The sequence below is a fragment of the Corvus kubaryi genome, unplaced genomic scaffold (assembly GCF_017639235.1).
Source record: "Corvus kubaryi isolate FWS band 111438036 unplaced genomic scaffold, C.kubaryi_AGA036_p1.0 78, whole genome shotgun sequence".
In the NCBI taxonomy this organism is placed as follows: Eukaryota; Metazoa; Chordata; class Aves; order Passeriformes; family Corvidae; genus Corvus; species Corvus kubaryi.
The window spans coordinates 9,746,503-9,763,695 of record NW_024582065.1 but is presented as its reverse complement, the minus strand read 5'-3'; the positions used below and the strand labels follow the sequence as shown (position 1 = coordinate 9,763,695).

Here is a 17,193-nt window from a genome sequence, read left to right as displayed (position 1 = left end):
GTGAGAATGAAACCTGGAACAAAACATCTATGCGTGCATCTAGGCAGAATTCAGAGACAGTCCTTAACCCCAAAAAAGATCTGTCAGATTCAAAAATCCTGAACTAACTCTCCTCAGCCATGGCATAGTAATGGTTTAGATGGGAAAGCAAAAAGTGGCTGACTGTCACTCCTAAATCTAAAGCAGTTACATGTGTCCTCTGTTCTATTAGTGGACACCCAAATCTTCAAAGCACCTGAATACATTTGGTCACAGAACAGAATTGCTCTAAAAATCCAATGTTAAAATCGTAAGAGAGCCCCTTCGGGAGTGCATAATCTGCTCTGGAGAGCTTTGCCCTGGCCGCTGTGCCCAGTCTGACCTTACGAGGTGCACAGAGCAGTGTTCAGCTCTCTGTATTAGATTTTTTTCCTTGTTCATACAACTGTTCCTGCCTGCAGAGCTCCCTCAGCCCCAGGAGCAGCCACAGCCACCAACACCACCAGGACTGAGTGAGGCTCGGCCACTGCTGCACCACTGAGCTGCACTCGGACAGTTACTGAGGAACTGAATACAGGTAAAGCTTTTACAAAAGAAACCTCAAGACAAAACAGTTGTTCAGACAGATTCCAAGATTTTTAGCTTTCAGGAAGGAGCAGACTTGCAGCACAGCATGGTTACAGGACACAGGAGGCGGTGAGGCAGGGGAGGTGCTTCCTAACTCATGACAGGGATGGGCTATGGAACAGCACTTCCATCCCATCCTTAGGGGAGAAGCCTGACCAGAGCTACTCAAATTGTAGCTTTTGACAATGATTAACTGAAGCCAAATTTCCTGTTGCCCCCATCTATTTCCTATGATCCTTTAAATACATCTCTGCACATCTCCCTGGGGAACACTCTTGAGGGGTTTAGTCCGTCATGACTTGACAGACATTATTTTGATGAACTACTCAAAGAAGCATCCTGAAACTTCTCAAGAAAGCACTCCAGGGAGCAAGTCCTGTTTGCACAGCTCATGGAAGTTAGTGCTCTATTTAGCTTGTGCACAAAGCAAAATGACACATCACATCCCAAGAGGAATTAAAAACCAGAGCATTAAAGACTCATAACCCTGCATTGCCCTCTCACTGTTATTTTGAGAAGTCAAAGGGGGAAAAAAGGCAACAGCAGTTAACTTTGGCGAGATGTTCCAAAGCCAGTTTGAGCAGGAGCACAAACCTACTGTGGGAGCAGGATTCATCTGAGCACACCACATGCAGGGAGTAGGGAGCCAGGCAGGAGCAGTCCTGTAAGGACACAGCTGGTCCAGTTCACCTTGTCCTCTCAATGTATTACATGCAGAATTTACCCCTTTAATTTGGCATTGCCTGGTGCTGGCAAGTCTTCTCCGCTAATATAAGCAATAAAGATACATGGAGAAAGGGAGAGCGAGACAAGAGGGAAGGCATCAGGCCTGAGAAGAGAAGGATTTGTTCTCTTCTCACTTAAAAGTGGTTCAGTCTTTGCTTCGCTTCCACACTGAGGACTGCGAGATACAGAAACCAGATTTTCTTCAGTACACACAAGCATACACCGAGAGGTACCTACGACCATAGCACAGAGCACACAGTAGCACAAGTTTAGAATGACTTAGTTCAAACAAGACAAGCTTTTACTTGGAGGGGAAAACATCAACATTTTCATCTTGAATGCAGTTCTTTGGGTGGGAAGGGAGGGGCTGGCTCAAAATCCAAGACCGGACACTCATCCTAGCTATAGCTAGAGCAGACAGAGGGTATGAGCCCTCTGCTTCCACAGTACAATTCCATACTCCTCCCAACACAACAGGAGTGAAATCTTTATCTTTGAACGTCCCAGTACTGGACCTTCTAACAAAGATCAGCAGGTAAGAGGAGAATTAGGAACCTCAAGAATTAATTTTTGACTTGGACAGTCATTGCTGCTAAGTTCAACTTTTGAACTAATTTTCAAGGCCTATATTCTCCTCCTACATTCCAGCTTCTTCAGGGCGTTTTGTATTTTTAAAAGTGCATTCTTCTCTGACGAGATCTACCTTGGCAAAAAGCAAAGAGAACTTCCTCGAAGGGCTGCAAATGGTAGAAGCCTCTCAGGTCACAAGCAAGGACTCCCCACTTCAGCCTGGCTAAACAAAGGTAAGGAGCACCAAGGCTTTCCCAGTCAGTTCACAAGCAATGTCCCAGAGGTTCACCAGCCCACATGAGTGGAATCATCATCATCACTCCTATACTTGGAAACAGCAATGCTCTTTTCTTTTCCACAGAGATGGAACCAAAATGAGAATAGCTTCATCAAAGCAAAAGCTAAAGCAAAGCAAAAGCATTTGGCTGGAAGGCAGTGAGCTGGGGAAAACTCAGTTCCCTTTTTCCATGCAAGCTGAACACTGCTGGTAGAGGAACAGCAGGCAGGGCAACAGATAACCTGCCTCTCACTTGCTGCTGCATTAAAAGCTTCCTGCATCTTTAGCCTCCACATACAATCCCACATTTTAACAACCAGGGACCTCCTACCAGGCAGAAAGGCAGGGATCAGCTTCACAGTAAATACATGGATCTTATCACTGTAATACATACAGGGGTACCCATTCCCTTGGCTAACTAAGGGCTCCTGTACCTGGAATCAGTTATGAATCATTTCAAGGCCCAAGGGTAAGTCCCTGGAAACAGCAAATTACAGTGGCAGAAGAGCCATAACCTTTACTACAACCACAAATGATCTGCAGCACCTTGTGGAATCCACCCAACATGGCGTATGTGTGTATATATAAATTTTGTATATAGACATTGTAGTGGTTCATTCTTTTAATACATATACAAGTACCTATACATATATACATATTTACAATTTACACCAGCCAGTAGATGTATGTGTACTGTACATACACACACAAATGCCGAGCACACACATGCACACACACAAACACACACTCGTTGGAACAGACTCCACAGCCCGGGAAATGAAGTCCTGCCAGAGTCCAAAGAGCAGCACCAAGGGGAGGGGGGTCTCAATGTACCAGCTTCAAGACTGCTTAGGACAAACACGAGCATTCACAGGATTTTGTACACTTGGGAAATAAAGAATGGATGGTGCAAGCTTCAGCCCAGCTACAAAGAACCTTCATGCAAACTCCCCAGCTACACTGCAGCCGTTCCTGCTGTTCCACACTGTGCTCCCTCAGCAGAATGGATCCACCAGTGCTGTTCTGGCTGACCAGATCACAACCCTGGGTGATGCTCTGCACCCAGGGCTGCCATGACACTACAGCAGTCACCAAGTTCTGCACTGTTTCCATCTACGCACAGAGGCATGGCTGGGGTTCAACAAAAAGCACTGCTCAGACTTGTCCCCTCACTTCTTTTCTAGCAGCCCATGGAACAGAGACAACTGAGTTTTTCATTTAATAGTTTAAAGTATCTCCATTCTCTCATCATTGCACACCCTGCACTGCCAGGAGCTGCCAGAGCTCCTCTAGCTCTGCAGGGCAGGCAGTGCAGTCCCAAATGAGCCAGCCAGCACTCTACCCAGCAGCCACAACAGCCTTCTCCAGCCAGCCCCTTCCCAAAGGCCACTGTCCTCCTGCAGACACCCACACTGAGCTCATGGGCTGGGGAGCTGATGGTGCTGACACAGTTACAGCCCCCCGGTGCTCCTGGTTCCAGGGCAGGACTGAGCCATGGGGGGGACATGCAAAACATCCAGGGGTTATGGCAGCTCCCACTTGGTTTCACCTGCAAGGGGAACATCAGCACCTCTCCCAGGGCACAGGGCTGTGGCACAGCGGGGTCAGACACACGAGTGACAGGAGGGGCTCGTACAGCACTGTACAGGATGTCCTCTCAGCTCCTGTCAGGGAGTGGTCATGCTGTGGGAGCCACACATTCCATCCACACACGGAAAGGAGGGGTAACACCTGCTGGAAATGCTGGAATTTCTAAATAGTACCTCAAACTGGAGAATGCCCCCTCCTCCTGTGGCAGCAGCACAAATGGCAGGATGCCCCACATGACAGTGAGAGGTGGGGGCTGACTTTTAGGGTTTGCAGTTTGTTCACCTATTGACCACCTGCCCAACCAGGTCCTTGGCCAGCAGTACACAATTCATACAGAAAACTGCTGTGTCAAACTTATAGGGAGCATTAAGTATCTTTACAAATTCACTTCAAAGCACTGCTCCAAATGCAACTTAATTGTCCACAGTTTTGTCTCCTCACTTGCCTAAGACTGAAAAAATATATTTGTTATGAAGGAATCTGTGTTATTGCTATTGTTGGTTTGCACTGTGTGGTTCCATCTTTAACATTTCAAATCCAAACTCTTTGGGGATAAAATATTGGTTTTTCTGTTGATTTTTTTCTTTCCAATTTCTTAAAATTGTATAAAAATAAAGGATTTCCACAAATGTGGGCTAAAGGTAACCAATAGTACTTCTATGCTTAGGATCAGCTGTTGGAAATGTGGTTGACAGCCACAAGACCAGAAATAAACTTCTAGTGATTCTTTAGTTAAACATTTAAAAGACATGAAAACTTCTGTTTATAAAATTGACCCCATACAGAATGGAACAGCTCAACTAGCAGCTGTTTATTATTACTTTTTAAAATAATGGTCCTAAATTTAAAAATAAAATCAAGTACTTCCTTTTATGATTTTCACATTATAAAACTGCACCATTCAAAATCTGTGGCCAGGGAATCCCCTTTGCAGTAAGACAGTTTCTTTTAATAGTCATCGAGTGTGTTTTCCAGGAAAACATTCCTAACATCCAGTATGGAAGCCAGCTCCAAAATGTGCTTTTGGAGGTGAGGGTTCTCCACCGTTTCATCTCTTGGCAGCTGAGGATAAGATTCAGGATAATTTCGAGTCTCCTGCTAGATGACAGTGAAAACAAAGAGAATGAGACACTCATTTCTTTCACACCCTCTAGGAAGAAGACTGCAAAATGCCAATTTCACCCTAATCTGTTTGGTAAGGCACAGAGAGAGAAAATATTCTAGAATTTTCAGTTTTCTCTTTCCATTGACTCAGAGATGGTCACAGTGGCAAAACAAATGCCTGTTCATCTGAGATAGTTACTGGTATGTTTGCTGAGGCTTTGCAGAAAAAAAAAAAAGGAAACCACTGAAAAAGACAAAAAAATATTCACCTTGTACTTACCTACTAGGCTGGAGTTCATTTCTTGAAATTACAGACATGTAAGCATCTCCAGTGGGAGATTCATCTCATCCTAAAACAAATATCTAAGACACTGGGGGCAAATCTCTCCACACTAACACAGACCTACTTCTTTTCCCTGGTATCAGAGCAGCCCAGGTAGCTGACTTAGGCTTGGAGAGCTGCTGGATGTCTCCAGTTCCACAGCTGAATACTGCACCTTTCAGTGCTCCACTCCCATTTTTCCCTGCAGTGTTTAAAATGGAGCAGGCAGTTTACATGCCAACACTCACATAAAATGGTGTAGATCCAGAAGCAGACTTCTCTGTTGGCACAGCTTTAACCGACAGGGAGGCAAAATACCATCTTCCTATTCAGTGTATTCATTTACACTTCAAAGACCTTTCAAAACCCATTCACATGAACACATTGCAGAAATAATGACCGACTCCTCCCCACTTCCTCTTATATTCTTGTTCTATACCTTTTTGCTTGTGTAGAAACAATAATCTTTGGTTATTACGAGGAATTTTTCTAGCAGACAGGGCTGTCCAGAGTGACATAACTGAACTGGAGTGTGCCTGCCGCGTTATGTCCAGGACTGAGGCTCCTGCAAGTCAAAGGCTTTGTGCCTTTGGAGAGACACAAAGGCACAGCCTCAGTGCAAGCTGCAGGAACAGCATGTGAGCATCAGTCACCTTTCTGAGGTCACAGGGACCTGCTCAGCCCTTGGACCCTCCCACCTGAGCCAGGGCAGTTCTACGGCCCTGGCCTAGAGTTCCCACAAAGGCACACACATCCCTGCATACCCGGAAGATTTTGTGCATCCTCATAGTAGCCGAACAGAAGATAAATCTTGTGAGAAGCAAGCGAAGAAATTCATCCCCAAAAAACTGAAGAAAGGACTGATCTGTACAGAAGGCAAAGAAAGCTCAGTTTAGAAAGGCTCCAAACTCCCCGAAAGGCTCAGCTGTGCCTGGCCAGGCCGTACCTATGGACCGGGAGTGGGTCAGCAGCTGGGCAATGTCCCGGTTGATTTTTCTGAGGTAATCCTGACACTTCTCCCACAATCCTCGGCGCATGCTTGATAATCCAGAGACAAACAGGAATGCCATTAACGGATTGTTCAGAAAGAGTGTGAAGAGGCTACCCCGCTGAGACTGATCTAAAAGGAAAAATAAATCAATAGACAAAGGGATACATTTGGCACATGAAACAGAAACAGTGTCCCTGCCACAGAACGAAGTCGCTCACCTGCTAAATTCCGTCACAGAGGAGCTACTCCTGTGTGTTAGCTACACCTTCTCTCGTGCAGACCTGATCAATGACTGGCAATAAAGGCTTGCTGGAGACGTGCATTAACACCAAGACACCTTAACTGACTCTGCTCCCTTTCTGGGAGCAATAAAGCTGCCCAGAGTTGTAATAACCACCCTCACCCCACACTGGGCTGGCCACTTCCTCAGGCTCCGTGTAGGAGAGCCCTTGCTCCTAGCACTTGTTGGAGCCATCTCTAGAAATATCATCAGTGTTGGAATAAATTATTTACCACATGCAGTAAATAAACTTTATCATACTACTTTGGGGACTGTTAACCTGATTTAGGGGTTACACAGCAGTGAAAAGCTGTCTTTTCCTGAGGAATCTATGTTCTGCTGGGGATAGATACATGATGCAACTGCAGCTTGTTGGGAAATGCAATACTGCACATACCTTGTAATGCTTTTGGATATGCTGTTGGAGAAAGCAAGCACACCAATGGTTGTCCAAATAAGTTTGTGAAATTCTGTAACAGATAAGAATTTTGAAGTATTGATGGTCACTTTGCTTGCCTTGAATATCCAGCAAGTCAAGGGTACGAATCATATGAATGACAGAAGACACTAATGCCCCTCTCACAGCTCAGCATTGGCAATGAGCCTGACAAGTTCACTTACTCAGAGATCACAGCACAGAAGGAATATAACCAACTACATTTTAAAGGAATTACAATTCTCTCATTTCATTGCTACTGATGGCAGACACTAATTTCATGGAAATATGGCTTTCAGTAGTAACACGTTACTTGAAAAAAAAAAATCACGTTCTGCAGTAAAAGTGAAAGCAATTGGGTTTAGCATCTTCCCTCAACACCAACTGAACTGCCCAGTCAAAACCATTCATTTTCCCTTTTCTTTCTAGCAGGAGGAGCTATGTCTGATGAAACAGGAGGGCCCAGAAGAGAGAAGTTTTAAAGTAAGTTTCCTTTAAAGCAAGTATGTCACAACCTTAACATGTGCTGTACTGAACCCTCATTTTACAACACTCATTTCATGCCTCTTTCACCAGCACCTTAAATATTGCCAGTGTCCAATTGCACAAGAATTTGTTCAGAACCTGGAACACCAGCATTGTCCAGCTTCACCAACATTTACCTGATAACCAATATTTACCTGGTAACAGTCCTACTGTGTATCTGCCTGGTGGTAAACAATTATCACAAAGGGGAAAAAAGCCAAAAATCATGCACACAACCTCATTAGCTTTGTCACCAGAACAGCTTTCTTAAAACTGAAGGCTTGCAAAGCTATAGAAAATGTGACTGTGTTTGCATCCTCACAGAGCTCAGACTCAAACCACGCCTCCAAAGCACCCGAGTGCCACACACACATCTGCAGATTAGATTCTTAAAACTGCAGTTTACAAGTGTAAGACACAACACCAGAAGTATTTCCTTGTGTAGAATCCTCAAAAAGCTAAAAAGATTAACTCCTTTTTGACCTCTGCATAATTCAAATGAGCTTTGCCTTCCAGGCAGTATATTTCAGTTATATTCGTTTTACAGAATTAATTGATCTAAATCTGCTAAATACTAGAGACAGAAATCTAGTCTAATCAAAATAAAACATTTCCCATCTCTGACAGAGCGCTGAGTAGTGCTAAAAACCCTTCTAGTTCATTAGGAGCCCAGGGAAGACTGATAATGCTGGACACTAAGGTTTGGTCTCTAAGGAGGAAACAAAGACAATTCCCTTGCAGACAGAAACTATAGGCCAGCCCAGGAATTGGTGAAAGAAACATTTCAAACTCCAGGAGTCACCCCAGACACTGCTGGTTTGAATCATACACACACTGGCAAGGTTCTACCTTCTCCAGTAACTCGTATGCTCAGTACCACGAGCAGACTGACATGTTTAATTAATTCCATCCTGTGTCACTCAGTTACAGACCAAAGCAGACACGCCACCAGTGAGAACAACCCTGCAAGTCCAACAGCCAAGAGCACCCCTGGGTCACTTGCGGGTCTCAGGCAGCGTCTGAGAGCACTCTGGACTCTGTCCCAGCAGAGGTTAAGCCAGGAAAACGTGCCCTGCAGTCCAGATGTTGACAGCAGGTCTGGATAAGGAATGCCGTACCCTTGTGGACAACTCCAAAAAGGATAAACTCCATTTTGTTTCAAAATTGACTGTTTTCTTACTTGAGTGTTCAAGTTTTCCAACAGAAGTGTTCCTGATTTTCACAATGCATGTCATGTACATCTCTTTCCAAGAAAGAACTGCCCATCATCTCCAAAAGAAATCACTTCACATTTAAGCTTTGCTAAGCTAAGTATTCATACCACATCACTGACAAAGGCCTTGCATTCTCACTGGCTAGAGGTTTTGGTTTGGTTTGGTTTTAAGACTCTGCATTTGACCATGATCCTAGACAACCACAGCTACAGGAAGATATTGATTTAAAAATATTATTTCATCCACATATGCAGTGGTAACCTTCAAGAACACACAGCCATCTATATTTAAATGGAAGTGTTAAAAAAAAAATTCACGGCTTTCAGTAGATATGCTCGATTTGCAGTTATCTTCCACTTTCAGCTAAATATACAGGGGAGGAAGCTGTTCAAGTGCCGCTGATTTGACAAACTGGCAAGTCACTTCCTGGCAGGACTTACTTTCAGTCATCACCATTTAAGTCCTCCAGAGAGAGGGAGAGGACGGGGATGCGTGCAGGAGAGCAGGAACGGGCTGCAGAAAAAGATGTGTGAGCAGTTGCTGTTCCTGTCGGTACTGCTGGCAGTGACATTTAAATGTCAGGATAGCTCCTGTCCTATCAGGAAAGATCAGAGCAGCCATGTGGAAAAAAGTCAGTAGTGACTTCAATTCCTCACACGGTCGCACAGAACCTCTTTGCTGGTGCCAGCACTTGAGCCTCCAGACGCCTCCCAGCCCACCCGGGGACAGTCACGGCACAGCCCCGTCAGGGCACTCTGGGGACAAGGACCCCAGCACAGCGACAGGCAGGAGCGTACAAGGGCTGGAAAACACTGACCTTGAGAGCTCTGCCACGTACCTTCAGTGGAAAACAAAACAAGACACCTACACCAGTCCCCTCACATGTCTGCCTATGTTCAGTAGCAAGAGATGGCAGAGGTGAATGTCACTTCTGAAATGCTGGACGTATTTCTTTTTAGGTTCCTTGTGCTCTGGGTCAGTGTTCCTAGCAGCCACTTCTATAATCCTGTCCTGAAATACTTCCAAAACTCACATTTCTGTGCTCCTTCCACACAGGCAGAGCTGGATGCTCTGCACCAGCTGTGCTGAACAGACTGGTGGGTTTTACACCCCTGTCAGCTCACTGCAGAACAAGGGAAAGAAACTCAGTGGAGGTTACAGAGTTGCTTGCTGTCAAACAAATAAAGAAATTATCAAATTTAAATGTAATACAAAAAGCAAATTCTACTGTAAACACTTGACATTATTCTCACAAGACCGACAAATCTACACGTGGAAATCCATTGCCCCAAACAGGTCCTTTGCTCTAAGCTTTGCACAGAACCCCAGTCTGTCCAGAGCTGGTATCCCTTGCTCTCTTACAGAGCTGATCCACTTGACATCTTTTAACAATTCTATTGGAGAGGAAGGGAGTAAAGAAAACAAAACCAAACCAAAACCCGAACACAAGCCATACTTTTTCCCCTGAAATGAAACCAATCCCCCTAATGTTATACTGGAATGCATGTCAGGAAAGAGCAGAGGGAAATAAATCCCTTCCAAATGCTCACTTTCTCAGAAAAACAAGTAAATTATTCCAATTGTGTTTCCGTCCATGGAAATGGGGAATTCAAGAAAAAACAGATTTGCTCAGAAACCCAGCGTGATTAACTTAAATATAGTGGTGTTTAAAAAGCCCTCTGAGATACATTACACTACAACAAACCAAAGACCCAACAGAGAGGCCAGATCATTATCTGGCTGTCAGGCAGAAGCTCCCTGGCTCGATACAGAACTATCCTGAATCACACTGACCACTGATTTAGTACCTCTCCTTGGCCAACACATGCCTTCAAAACAAACAGCACAGCCTGTGGACACTGAACAAGGCACAAGCTCCTCTGGCCACTAGACGTCCCTGTTCCTCCTCCAAAATACAGTTTCTTTCCCTCACTGCACATAATGGAGCTATAAAAAGGAACACAGAAGAAGTGGCACTTTCCCCAGATATAGCACATTCTTATTATCCCATTCATGAATGAAATAAATGTGTAATGCTCTCCAGATTCAACTGGCCACGAGTGCAATGCCTGCTTCTGCATTACCCGAACTGCAGATTCCCAGAGGTGATTTGGCATGGAGCAATTCTACTGTAAGTCCAGAGCACCCTAGGAAGGAGGCTCAGTGTTCAAGCAAACACCACTCTACAGTAACACTGCATGCTAATTTGAGGCTTGTTACTTCCTTGGTTCAGACACTTTTCAGACACAGACACCCCGTGTTTTTTAAGATCAGGCTCAATGCTTTGACTTCCCTTCTGCTGCTTAAAAGCAACTGAATGTTGGATGACTGGAAGAAAGAAAAGCACATTAGTTATCTCCCTCCCCCATGCACACACACCGAGATTTGTCTTTGGTATAAAACAAAAATAAACCTCCCACCAGAGACCTTGGAAATCTTGAACCTTTTTTCCCTCCAGGAGGATTTATTACTTTCCAATGAGCGGCTGTTCATGTGCTTCTCCTTCTTGTTCCTATTCATAGGGTCAGATCCTGACTAGCATGCACAACCTCAAAAGAAAAGAAAGACTGAATACAAACTGTTTAAAAAAAATAGCCCGTTAAAAGAGTAAGCTAACTAGGGGTTGGCACTGTATCCTACCATACAAGGAGCTGCCTCCAGGGGCCTTACCTTGTAGGCAACGCTGTTGGAAGAGTCCACGATGATGAACAGGGGCTTTCTGGTGAAAGGGTAGAGATCTCCAGGGTGAAGGCTGCAAAGAGAAAGGGACAGCTCAGAGCACCGCAACTGCTGCACAGCTCTGACACTGCAAGTGTCTCAGACACACAGCTGCCCACAGCCAGATAAAAAGCAGACAGGTTCCCCATGCCCCAGTCCCCTGATTCCTTCTCGGAGCGCAACAGCACAACTAGTGTCTAAATACAGGTTGTGGGACTTCTTAGTTCAGGAGCTGTTTAACTTCTTGAGAAGCCATCCATCACTGATCTGAAGTTTGCCAGTAATTAAGAACTTATGTCCCATAAGTAAAGTTGAAGTGTTTAAACAATCATTTAAAGTTGCATAAGTTGCACATTCATTTCTAAGTGTTCAAGCCAATCTCCATTACGATGTCCTGCACTGAGGAGGTTGAATTCCAGAGGCATTGATGCATTTTTCTCTATTAAAGACAAACTCCTGTGAATTTGCAGGTGTGCACCACGACACTCACCAGTGCATCTCCTTGTAGGACTGGTTGCGCTTGTGGATCGCGTCCCCATTGATAATGTCCCGGTTACTGTTGGTCAGCACACCCCCAAAATCGTACGGACCTTCATGTGGAAAAAGGAAGCTAAAATCAGCAGGGGGAACTCACCTCTGCTGGACAATGAATGATTACATGGAAGGGAGGAAGCAACGACAAACCCCAGAAAACTAAGGGAACCTGAACTACTGCAGTTGTAAGGAGGGGAGAGAGGAATGTGGAGACCTCACTAACTATATATTCCTTCTTATGCTTTTTTAGCATATCAGTATCTATCAGATAGAAGCAAGGAATGCAACTTCATAACTTTTAGTTTAATTATTCACTATTTATCCACAAACATAATGCAAAAGATCCAAATACTGGCTCTTGTTACACTATAGAGAACAAAGATTAAAACCCATTACACATCTGACACAGGAAAATCAATACCTTTGTAAAATTACTGTATGAATTTGCATATTCCAGATTCAGAATTTGGTAAAAAAATAAGGCTAAATGAATCAAAAAGACTAGAAATACTACTGTCATTTGCAGTTCTAACACTGCAAAGGGGAGAAGAGAGAACTGAGAGAATGACAAAAGGACAAAACAGTTTTAACCAGATTTAAAATCTGTAGCAAAGGTTTGTATTTCAAGATTTCAAAGTCAGAATTCACAACTTTCACATGCATACGCCCTGGACACGTGCTCCCACATGTAAGCTGAATATTCTGCTAAATTTGCAAAACTGAGCTACCCCCTGAATGTCTGATGGAGAGCAAAGTTGAAAGCAATGGCTATAAAATATATCAAATCCTACAAGATACCAAGAAATATTTCTGCCATTGGTATGGGTATGAAATGCCACTAACGTTAGTAAAATAAAGTATTAGGGTTTCCTCATTCTGTCATACATTTGCAGACTTGGCTGACCCATATTTGGCCACCAAATGCAATTTTTTCAGGTTTGGATACAAGACGCCTTTCCATTTAAGGGAAGCTTTGGGGATACAAAACCAGGAACAGAACAAACATTAATTTAGCACTGTTACAAACACCTCACGTGGTCTGCCAAACACACGGCTTGCAGGCGATGCACAGTGCAACTTGCAGCTGCTCTCCCTTTTAATAAGGCAGAACTGTGTGCAGACCACACCACCTTATTAAAAGAATGCAGTTGTGATGGACTCATTAAGTGAAAGCTGCACTCTGGCTGTGCAGCTCTTCAGGTGACCGAGCCTGGATGCCTCTGCCACAAGGTCTTAAGCTGAAACAACACATGCAGAGAGGGGGACATACCACAGGCTTTAGAGAACACACTTCAGTTAGGACCTATCACCAAGCTGCAGCAAGAAGTAAAATGTTAAAAGCATTTAAAAAAATCACTGCCACCATCCAAAGCTGACAGGGATTTTTTTTCTTTTAACATTTTGAGAGCTCTATAAATCATGCACTGGGGAGGACAAAGCATGCATCTTATAAAGGAATGCAAGTCTCAAACAGATGAGGTTTTTACAATATTTAGGATGTTAAAAAGTTATTTTGATTCTTTTCTTGAATTATATAAACAGATCTTTGGACTGTGTTTACTTCAGCCAACCAGTTTTCAGCTTTTACAATGCAGCTGCATCCAAATATTCTGCTAGATTGCAAAGAACAGGAGGGTGAGGTGAGGGGAATTGTCAAAAATCATGAGAAGGGCTTGAATTGTCAGGTTAATGAGCGTGCAAATAGACCAGTCCCTGCAGCTGCTCGAGTCCTTTCACCACCCATCTCCTGGCCACACGATCTCCTGGTGCCGGGGATTGGAAAGAATCACAGAGTGCCACTGAGCCATTTTATGAACTTTGTGCTGATGCATCAACTGAGCCACGTGGTCTTCAAAATTGGGAGGCTTTTAATACTCCAGATGCATCAAAAACTGGGTGTGTCCTTTGAAAAGTTCTCAGGTTAATGCACACTAATTAAAACACAAAGATTTAATTACTGTTTGTGGAAAATAAAGGCTATCTTACGAAGTAGACAGGAGAATCGAATTGACTTGTCTTTTAAAAGGAGCTTTGTGACATCTTTCTTGGTCACTTGTCCTGGAACATAAAGAGAATTCAAGCCCTGTTCATGACAGGGAGCATTCCTTTATTGTACCTTCACTATCCGAACGACCTGATGGGAACACGCCCGTGGCAGACAGGTAAATCAGCAGCACACTGTTTGCAGGCAGCTCCTGGAATGCAAACAAGGGCACAAGTGGCAAAGGAAGAAAGGTAAAAGTTTATTTTAATACTGAATCATCACCTTCATACATACATTGTCATTATAATTGTGCTACTACTCCTGCTTCTGGTTCCCCTCCACTCTGCTCTTGGTACACGGATTTGCCCTGCCCCACCACACACAACCCTTCCAACAGATCAAAAGCGTCACCTGATGAAATGTCTGTAACTTTTCTCCGCACAAACCTCCAGGCTGATATCAGAGCTCCAAGCAGCACTGAGAAAGCATCTACTTACACACAGACTCTTTTACCATCTATCCAGATCTGAAGCTTTCCAAGATACAGAACCCAAAAGCTGCCAAGATCCACGCAGACCCCAACTCTCAAACAATTCACAAAGGAAGCTTTGTTTACAGTTCAAATGGGATACAGGGCTGGAGATTCAGCAGCTACACAGTGCTCGAGAGCAACAATTTCCTGATGTACTTCCCTGATTTTGGATTTTTCTGTTCTCCAGATCAGTGCTGATCCACATTTCATTCAGTTTCACATACAGTCCTGGATTTTTTTTTATTACAAATAAATTCACCGATTTCACAAACCTTAAATGATGCTGCTAAAAATGTATATAGCTGGCTGAAAGTTGGTTTATAAAGTAGGTATTTATGGGGGTTTTCCCGCCTGGCTGGTTTCTCTGTTGACTCCTGTTAAAAGAAAGAAACAAAATACTACTCAAAAAACCCCAACCACCAGATATTATCAAAGCAGTTTCATAACCCTCTAAATTTCTGTTTATTAGAATGTTCATTTCCAACACACTTCCCACACAAATGGGTCTGCCCATTCTACATTTCCTACTACACAGTAAAGCAAGATGCACAGTATTCAAACCAGAACTTTGTATTATCCCTCACTGAAACTTGCTAACTAAATCTTCCTTCGTCTTTAAAGTATCACCCAGGAACTGAGTGACAAAATTCGCACTTCATCTCAATCAAATAAATTTTAAATCTTCGTATTCTCTTTTGGCTCCAGATAAAACACTTTATGCTTTCTCTGAAGGGGACGTTAACTTTCAGATGACTCAGTAATCTGATGAGTCCATGGGTTTGAGCTACTCTTCACTGGTATCTAGTAAAAGTTACACCACCTTTACTAACCTGCTCTGCACAGCGACAGTACTGAAGGAGTACACTACTTAAAACCAATCAATCAAACAAAAAAACAGTTAAGATGTGTTGCCAGGTTTGTTACTGGAGTGGAACTCACCTGCATTCCAGGTTTGTTCATTTGTGACGCCAGGTTCATCGGTTCCCTCTCCAGGGCTTGCAGCATTCGGAACATGTCGATTGTTAATTCACTGAACTTGACCTGCAAGATAGTCAAACAGTTTATTCTGCCAGATACCCATTAAACAGAATTTCTCTGGAATTATCCAGCTAAGAGACTCCACTGCACACCTGAGAGACCATTCTCTCTCAGGGATCTGTCAGTGTCATCTTTGAATCTCTAAAGAGCTGTGAATGACTTCTAGTAGAGTTCACAGAGGACAAAGTCTATTTGTTACTGATCTACCAGGCCAAGTCACTGCACTGCAGACCCCTGCATCCAAATTACAGGCTTCTCTGGCATGTGTACAAATCAGGTGCTGAAAGGGCTATGTACCATGAATTCAGACAAAATCTGACAAAGACACACTAAGTGTAGTTTAAATACAACTCCCTTGCTTACCTGAAGAGAGCTCAGAGAGAAGTAATGAAATTTGTACAACTTCACTACCATTATCATCTAAAAAACAGGACCCAGAATGTCTTTTGAAAACCACTTCCTGTTGCCACTGAAGTTGCAACAAGCTGGAGTGAGTCATATGAAAGCTTAAGTCAAGCTTTTACTAGACATATCTTAGAAGCCTCGCATGCTTGAATGTTGTCACAAACAATCCAGTATATGAAAATCAATTGTATCTACTTAACTGACATGTTGAATATAAGCAATAAGAGGTCAGTACCACAGGTCTAATATCTAACATTTTTCATTTTTAGCTCTTATTTCTGAGAACCCTCTTCCTCTTGCTGCAACTGCAACCATCAAAATAAAAATATTCCAATGTTCTCCTTTGTTGGAATCTCTGTTGTATAATCAGAAGGGATGTCATGGGGGGGAATCCAAAGATGCAAACCCAGGTGCCCAGAATTTCCTTTACCTGGTTGTTGCAGTTCCCAATAATGAGCGCATCTGCAAGAGCAAGCTGTCCCACTATCATCCCCTGCTCCAGCAACGGAGCTCCCGTCTCAGAAAGCCTGTTAGAGGTGATTACAATGGTGTTGTCATCATTTAAAACCATGACAGGGTCTGCCTAAAAAAAGCAACCAGAATAAATCAAGAATTCAGGAAAGCATACAGATTTGCAGTCAGAGAGAAGTCCACAGGTCTTGGCACTTACAATAAACATTTCACAAGTGAGGCAGATTTTTTAAATTACTTTGCCATACATGTATTAATATATTTGTATGCAGGCTACAGGACAATGCCTTCCCACCTGGAAAAGCAAAGTACTTAGGGACTGCAAGAAATACATGGTACAAGCACATGAAGGTACAGCAAAGAGAAAAGCATACTGCCTCCAATGACATGGACTCTGCTTCAGCTTCTCTATACCTGAGGAGTCAAATATCATCAACAACCTTACAAATTCATGCTGAATAAACTAAATATTCCTACTTTCATAATAATTCTAGTTTGCCCATTTTAGCTTGCCTTCCCTTTGTAAAAATGAATAGCAAAGGAGGCGAGTGAATGATAATGCTGCCACCCATTCTGGCAATATTTAAATAGTCCTGTGAACATGAGTCAGTGATTAATGGGACAGGCATACTGTCCCCGCACTGGCACACCTGCTTCCCTCACAGACATGGTGATACAGGAACACTTCCATCAACAAGACAGAAAACTCTGAAACAACTACAGGAAATGGTATTCTCACCTCAATAAATGCTGCCACTTCCTGAAGAACCAGGTTCCACTCCACCTGATCTTCAGTATTGAAACGATGAGTGTAGTCTTCAATTTCATCTGACAGCTCCTGATGTAAACAGTTCAGAGACAGACACAGTC

The 17,193-nt window shown here is 43.4% G+C and overlaps 1 protein-coding gene across 12 annotated transcripts in view; it reads right to left on the bottom strand.

Annotated features, from left to right (window-relative positions):
* Positions 1 to 2,786: 2,786 nt before the first annotated feature.
* The window catches only part of SCAI (suppressor of cancer cell invasion), a 35,427-nt gene continuing 21,020 nt past the window's right edge, over positions 2,787 to 17,193 (bottom strand). For 10 of the 12 annotated variants that reach the window (XM_042052406.1, XM_042052408.1, XM_042052411.1 and 7 more), the window contains 11 exons: positions 17,063 to 17,161; positions 16,283 to 16,435; positions 15,349 to 15,450; positions 14,682 to 14,783; positions 14,010 to 14,088; positions 11,850 to 11,949; positions 11,312 to 11,393; positions 6,864 to 6,936; positions 6,142 to 6,315; positions 5,960 to 6,060; positions 2,787 to 4,867 (listed from right to left, as the gene is read on the bottom strand). In XM_042052406.1, the coding sequence (XP_041908340.1) occupies positions 4,718 to 4,867; positions 5,960 to 6,060; positions 6,142 to 6,315; positions 6,864 to 6,936; positions 11,312 to 11,393; positions 11,850 to 11,949; positions 14,010 to 14,088; positions 14,682 to 14,783; positions 15,349 to 15,450; positions 16,283 to 16,435; positions 17,063 to 17,161 (1,215 nt within the window). In that variant the 3' untranslated portion in view covers positions 2,787 to 4,717. The remainder of the gene's footprint in view (positions 4,868 to 5,959; positions 6,061 to 6,141; positions 6,316 to 6,863; positions 6,937 to 11,311; positions 11,394 to 11,849; positions 11,950 to 14,009; positions 14,089 to 14,681; positions 14,784 to 15,348; positions 15,451 to 16,282; positions 16,436 to 17,062; positions 17,162 to 17,193) is intronic. The other 2 variants (XM_042052401.1, XM_042052402.1) reach the window with 2 other exon arrangements.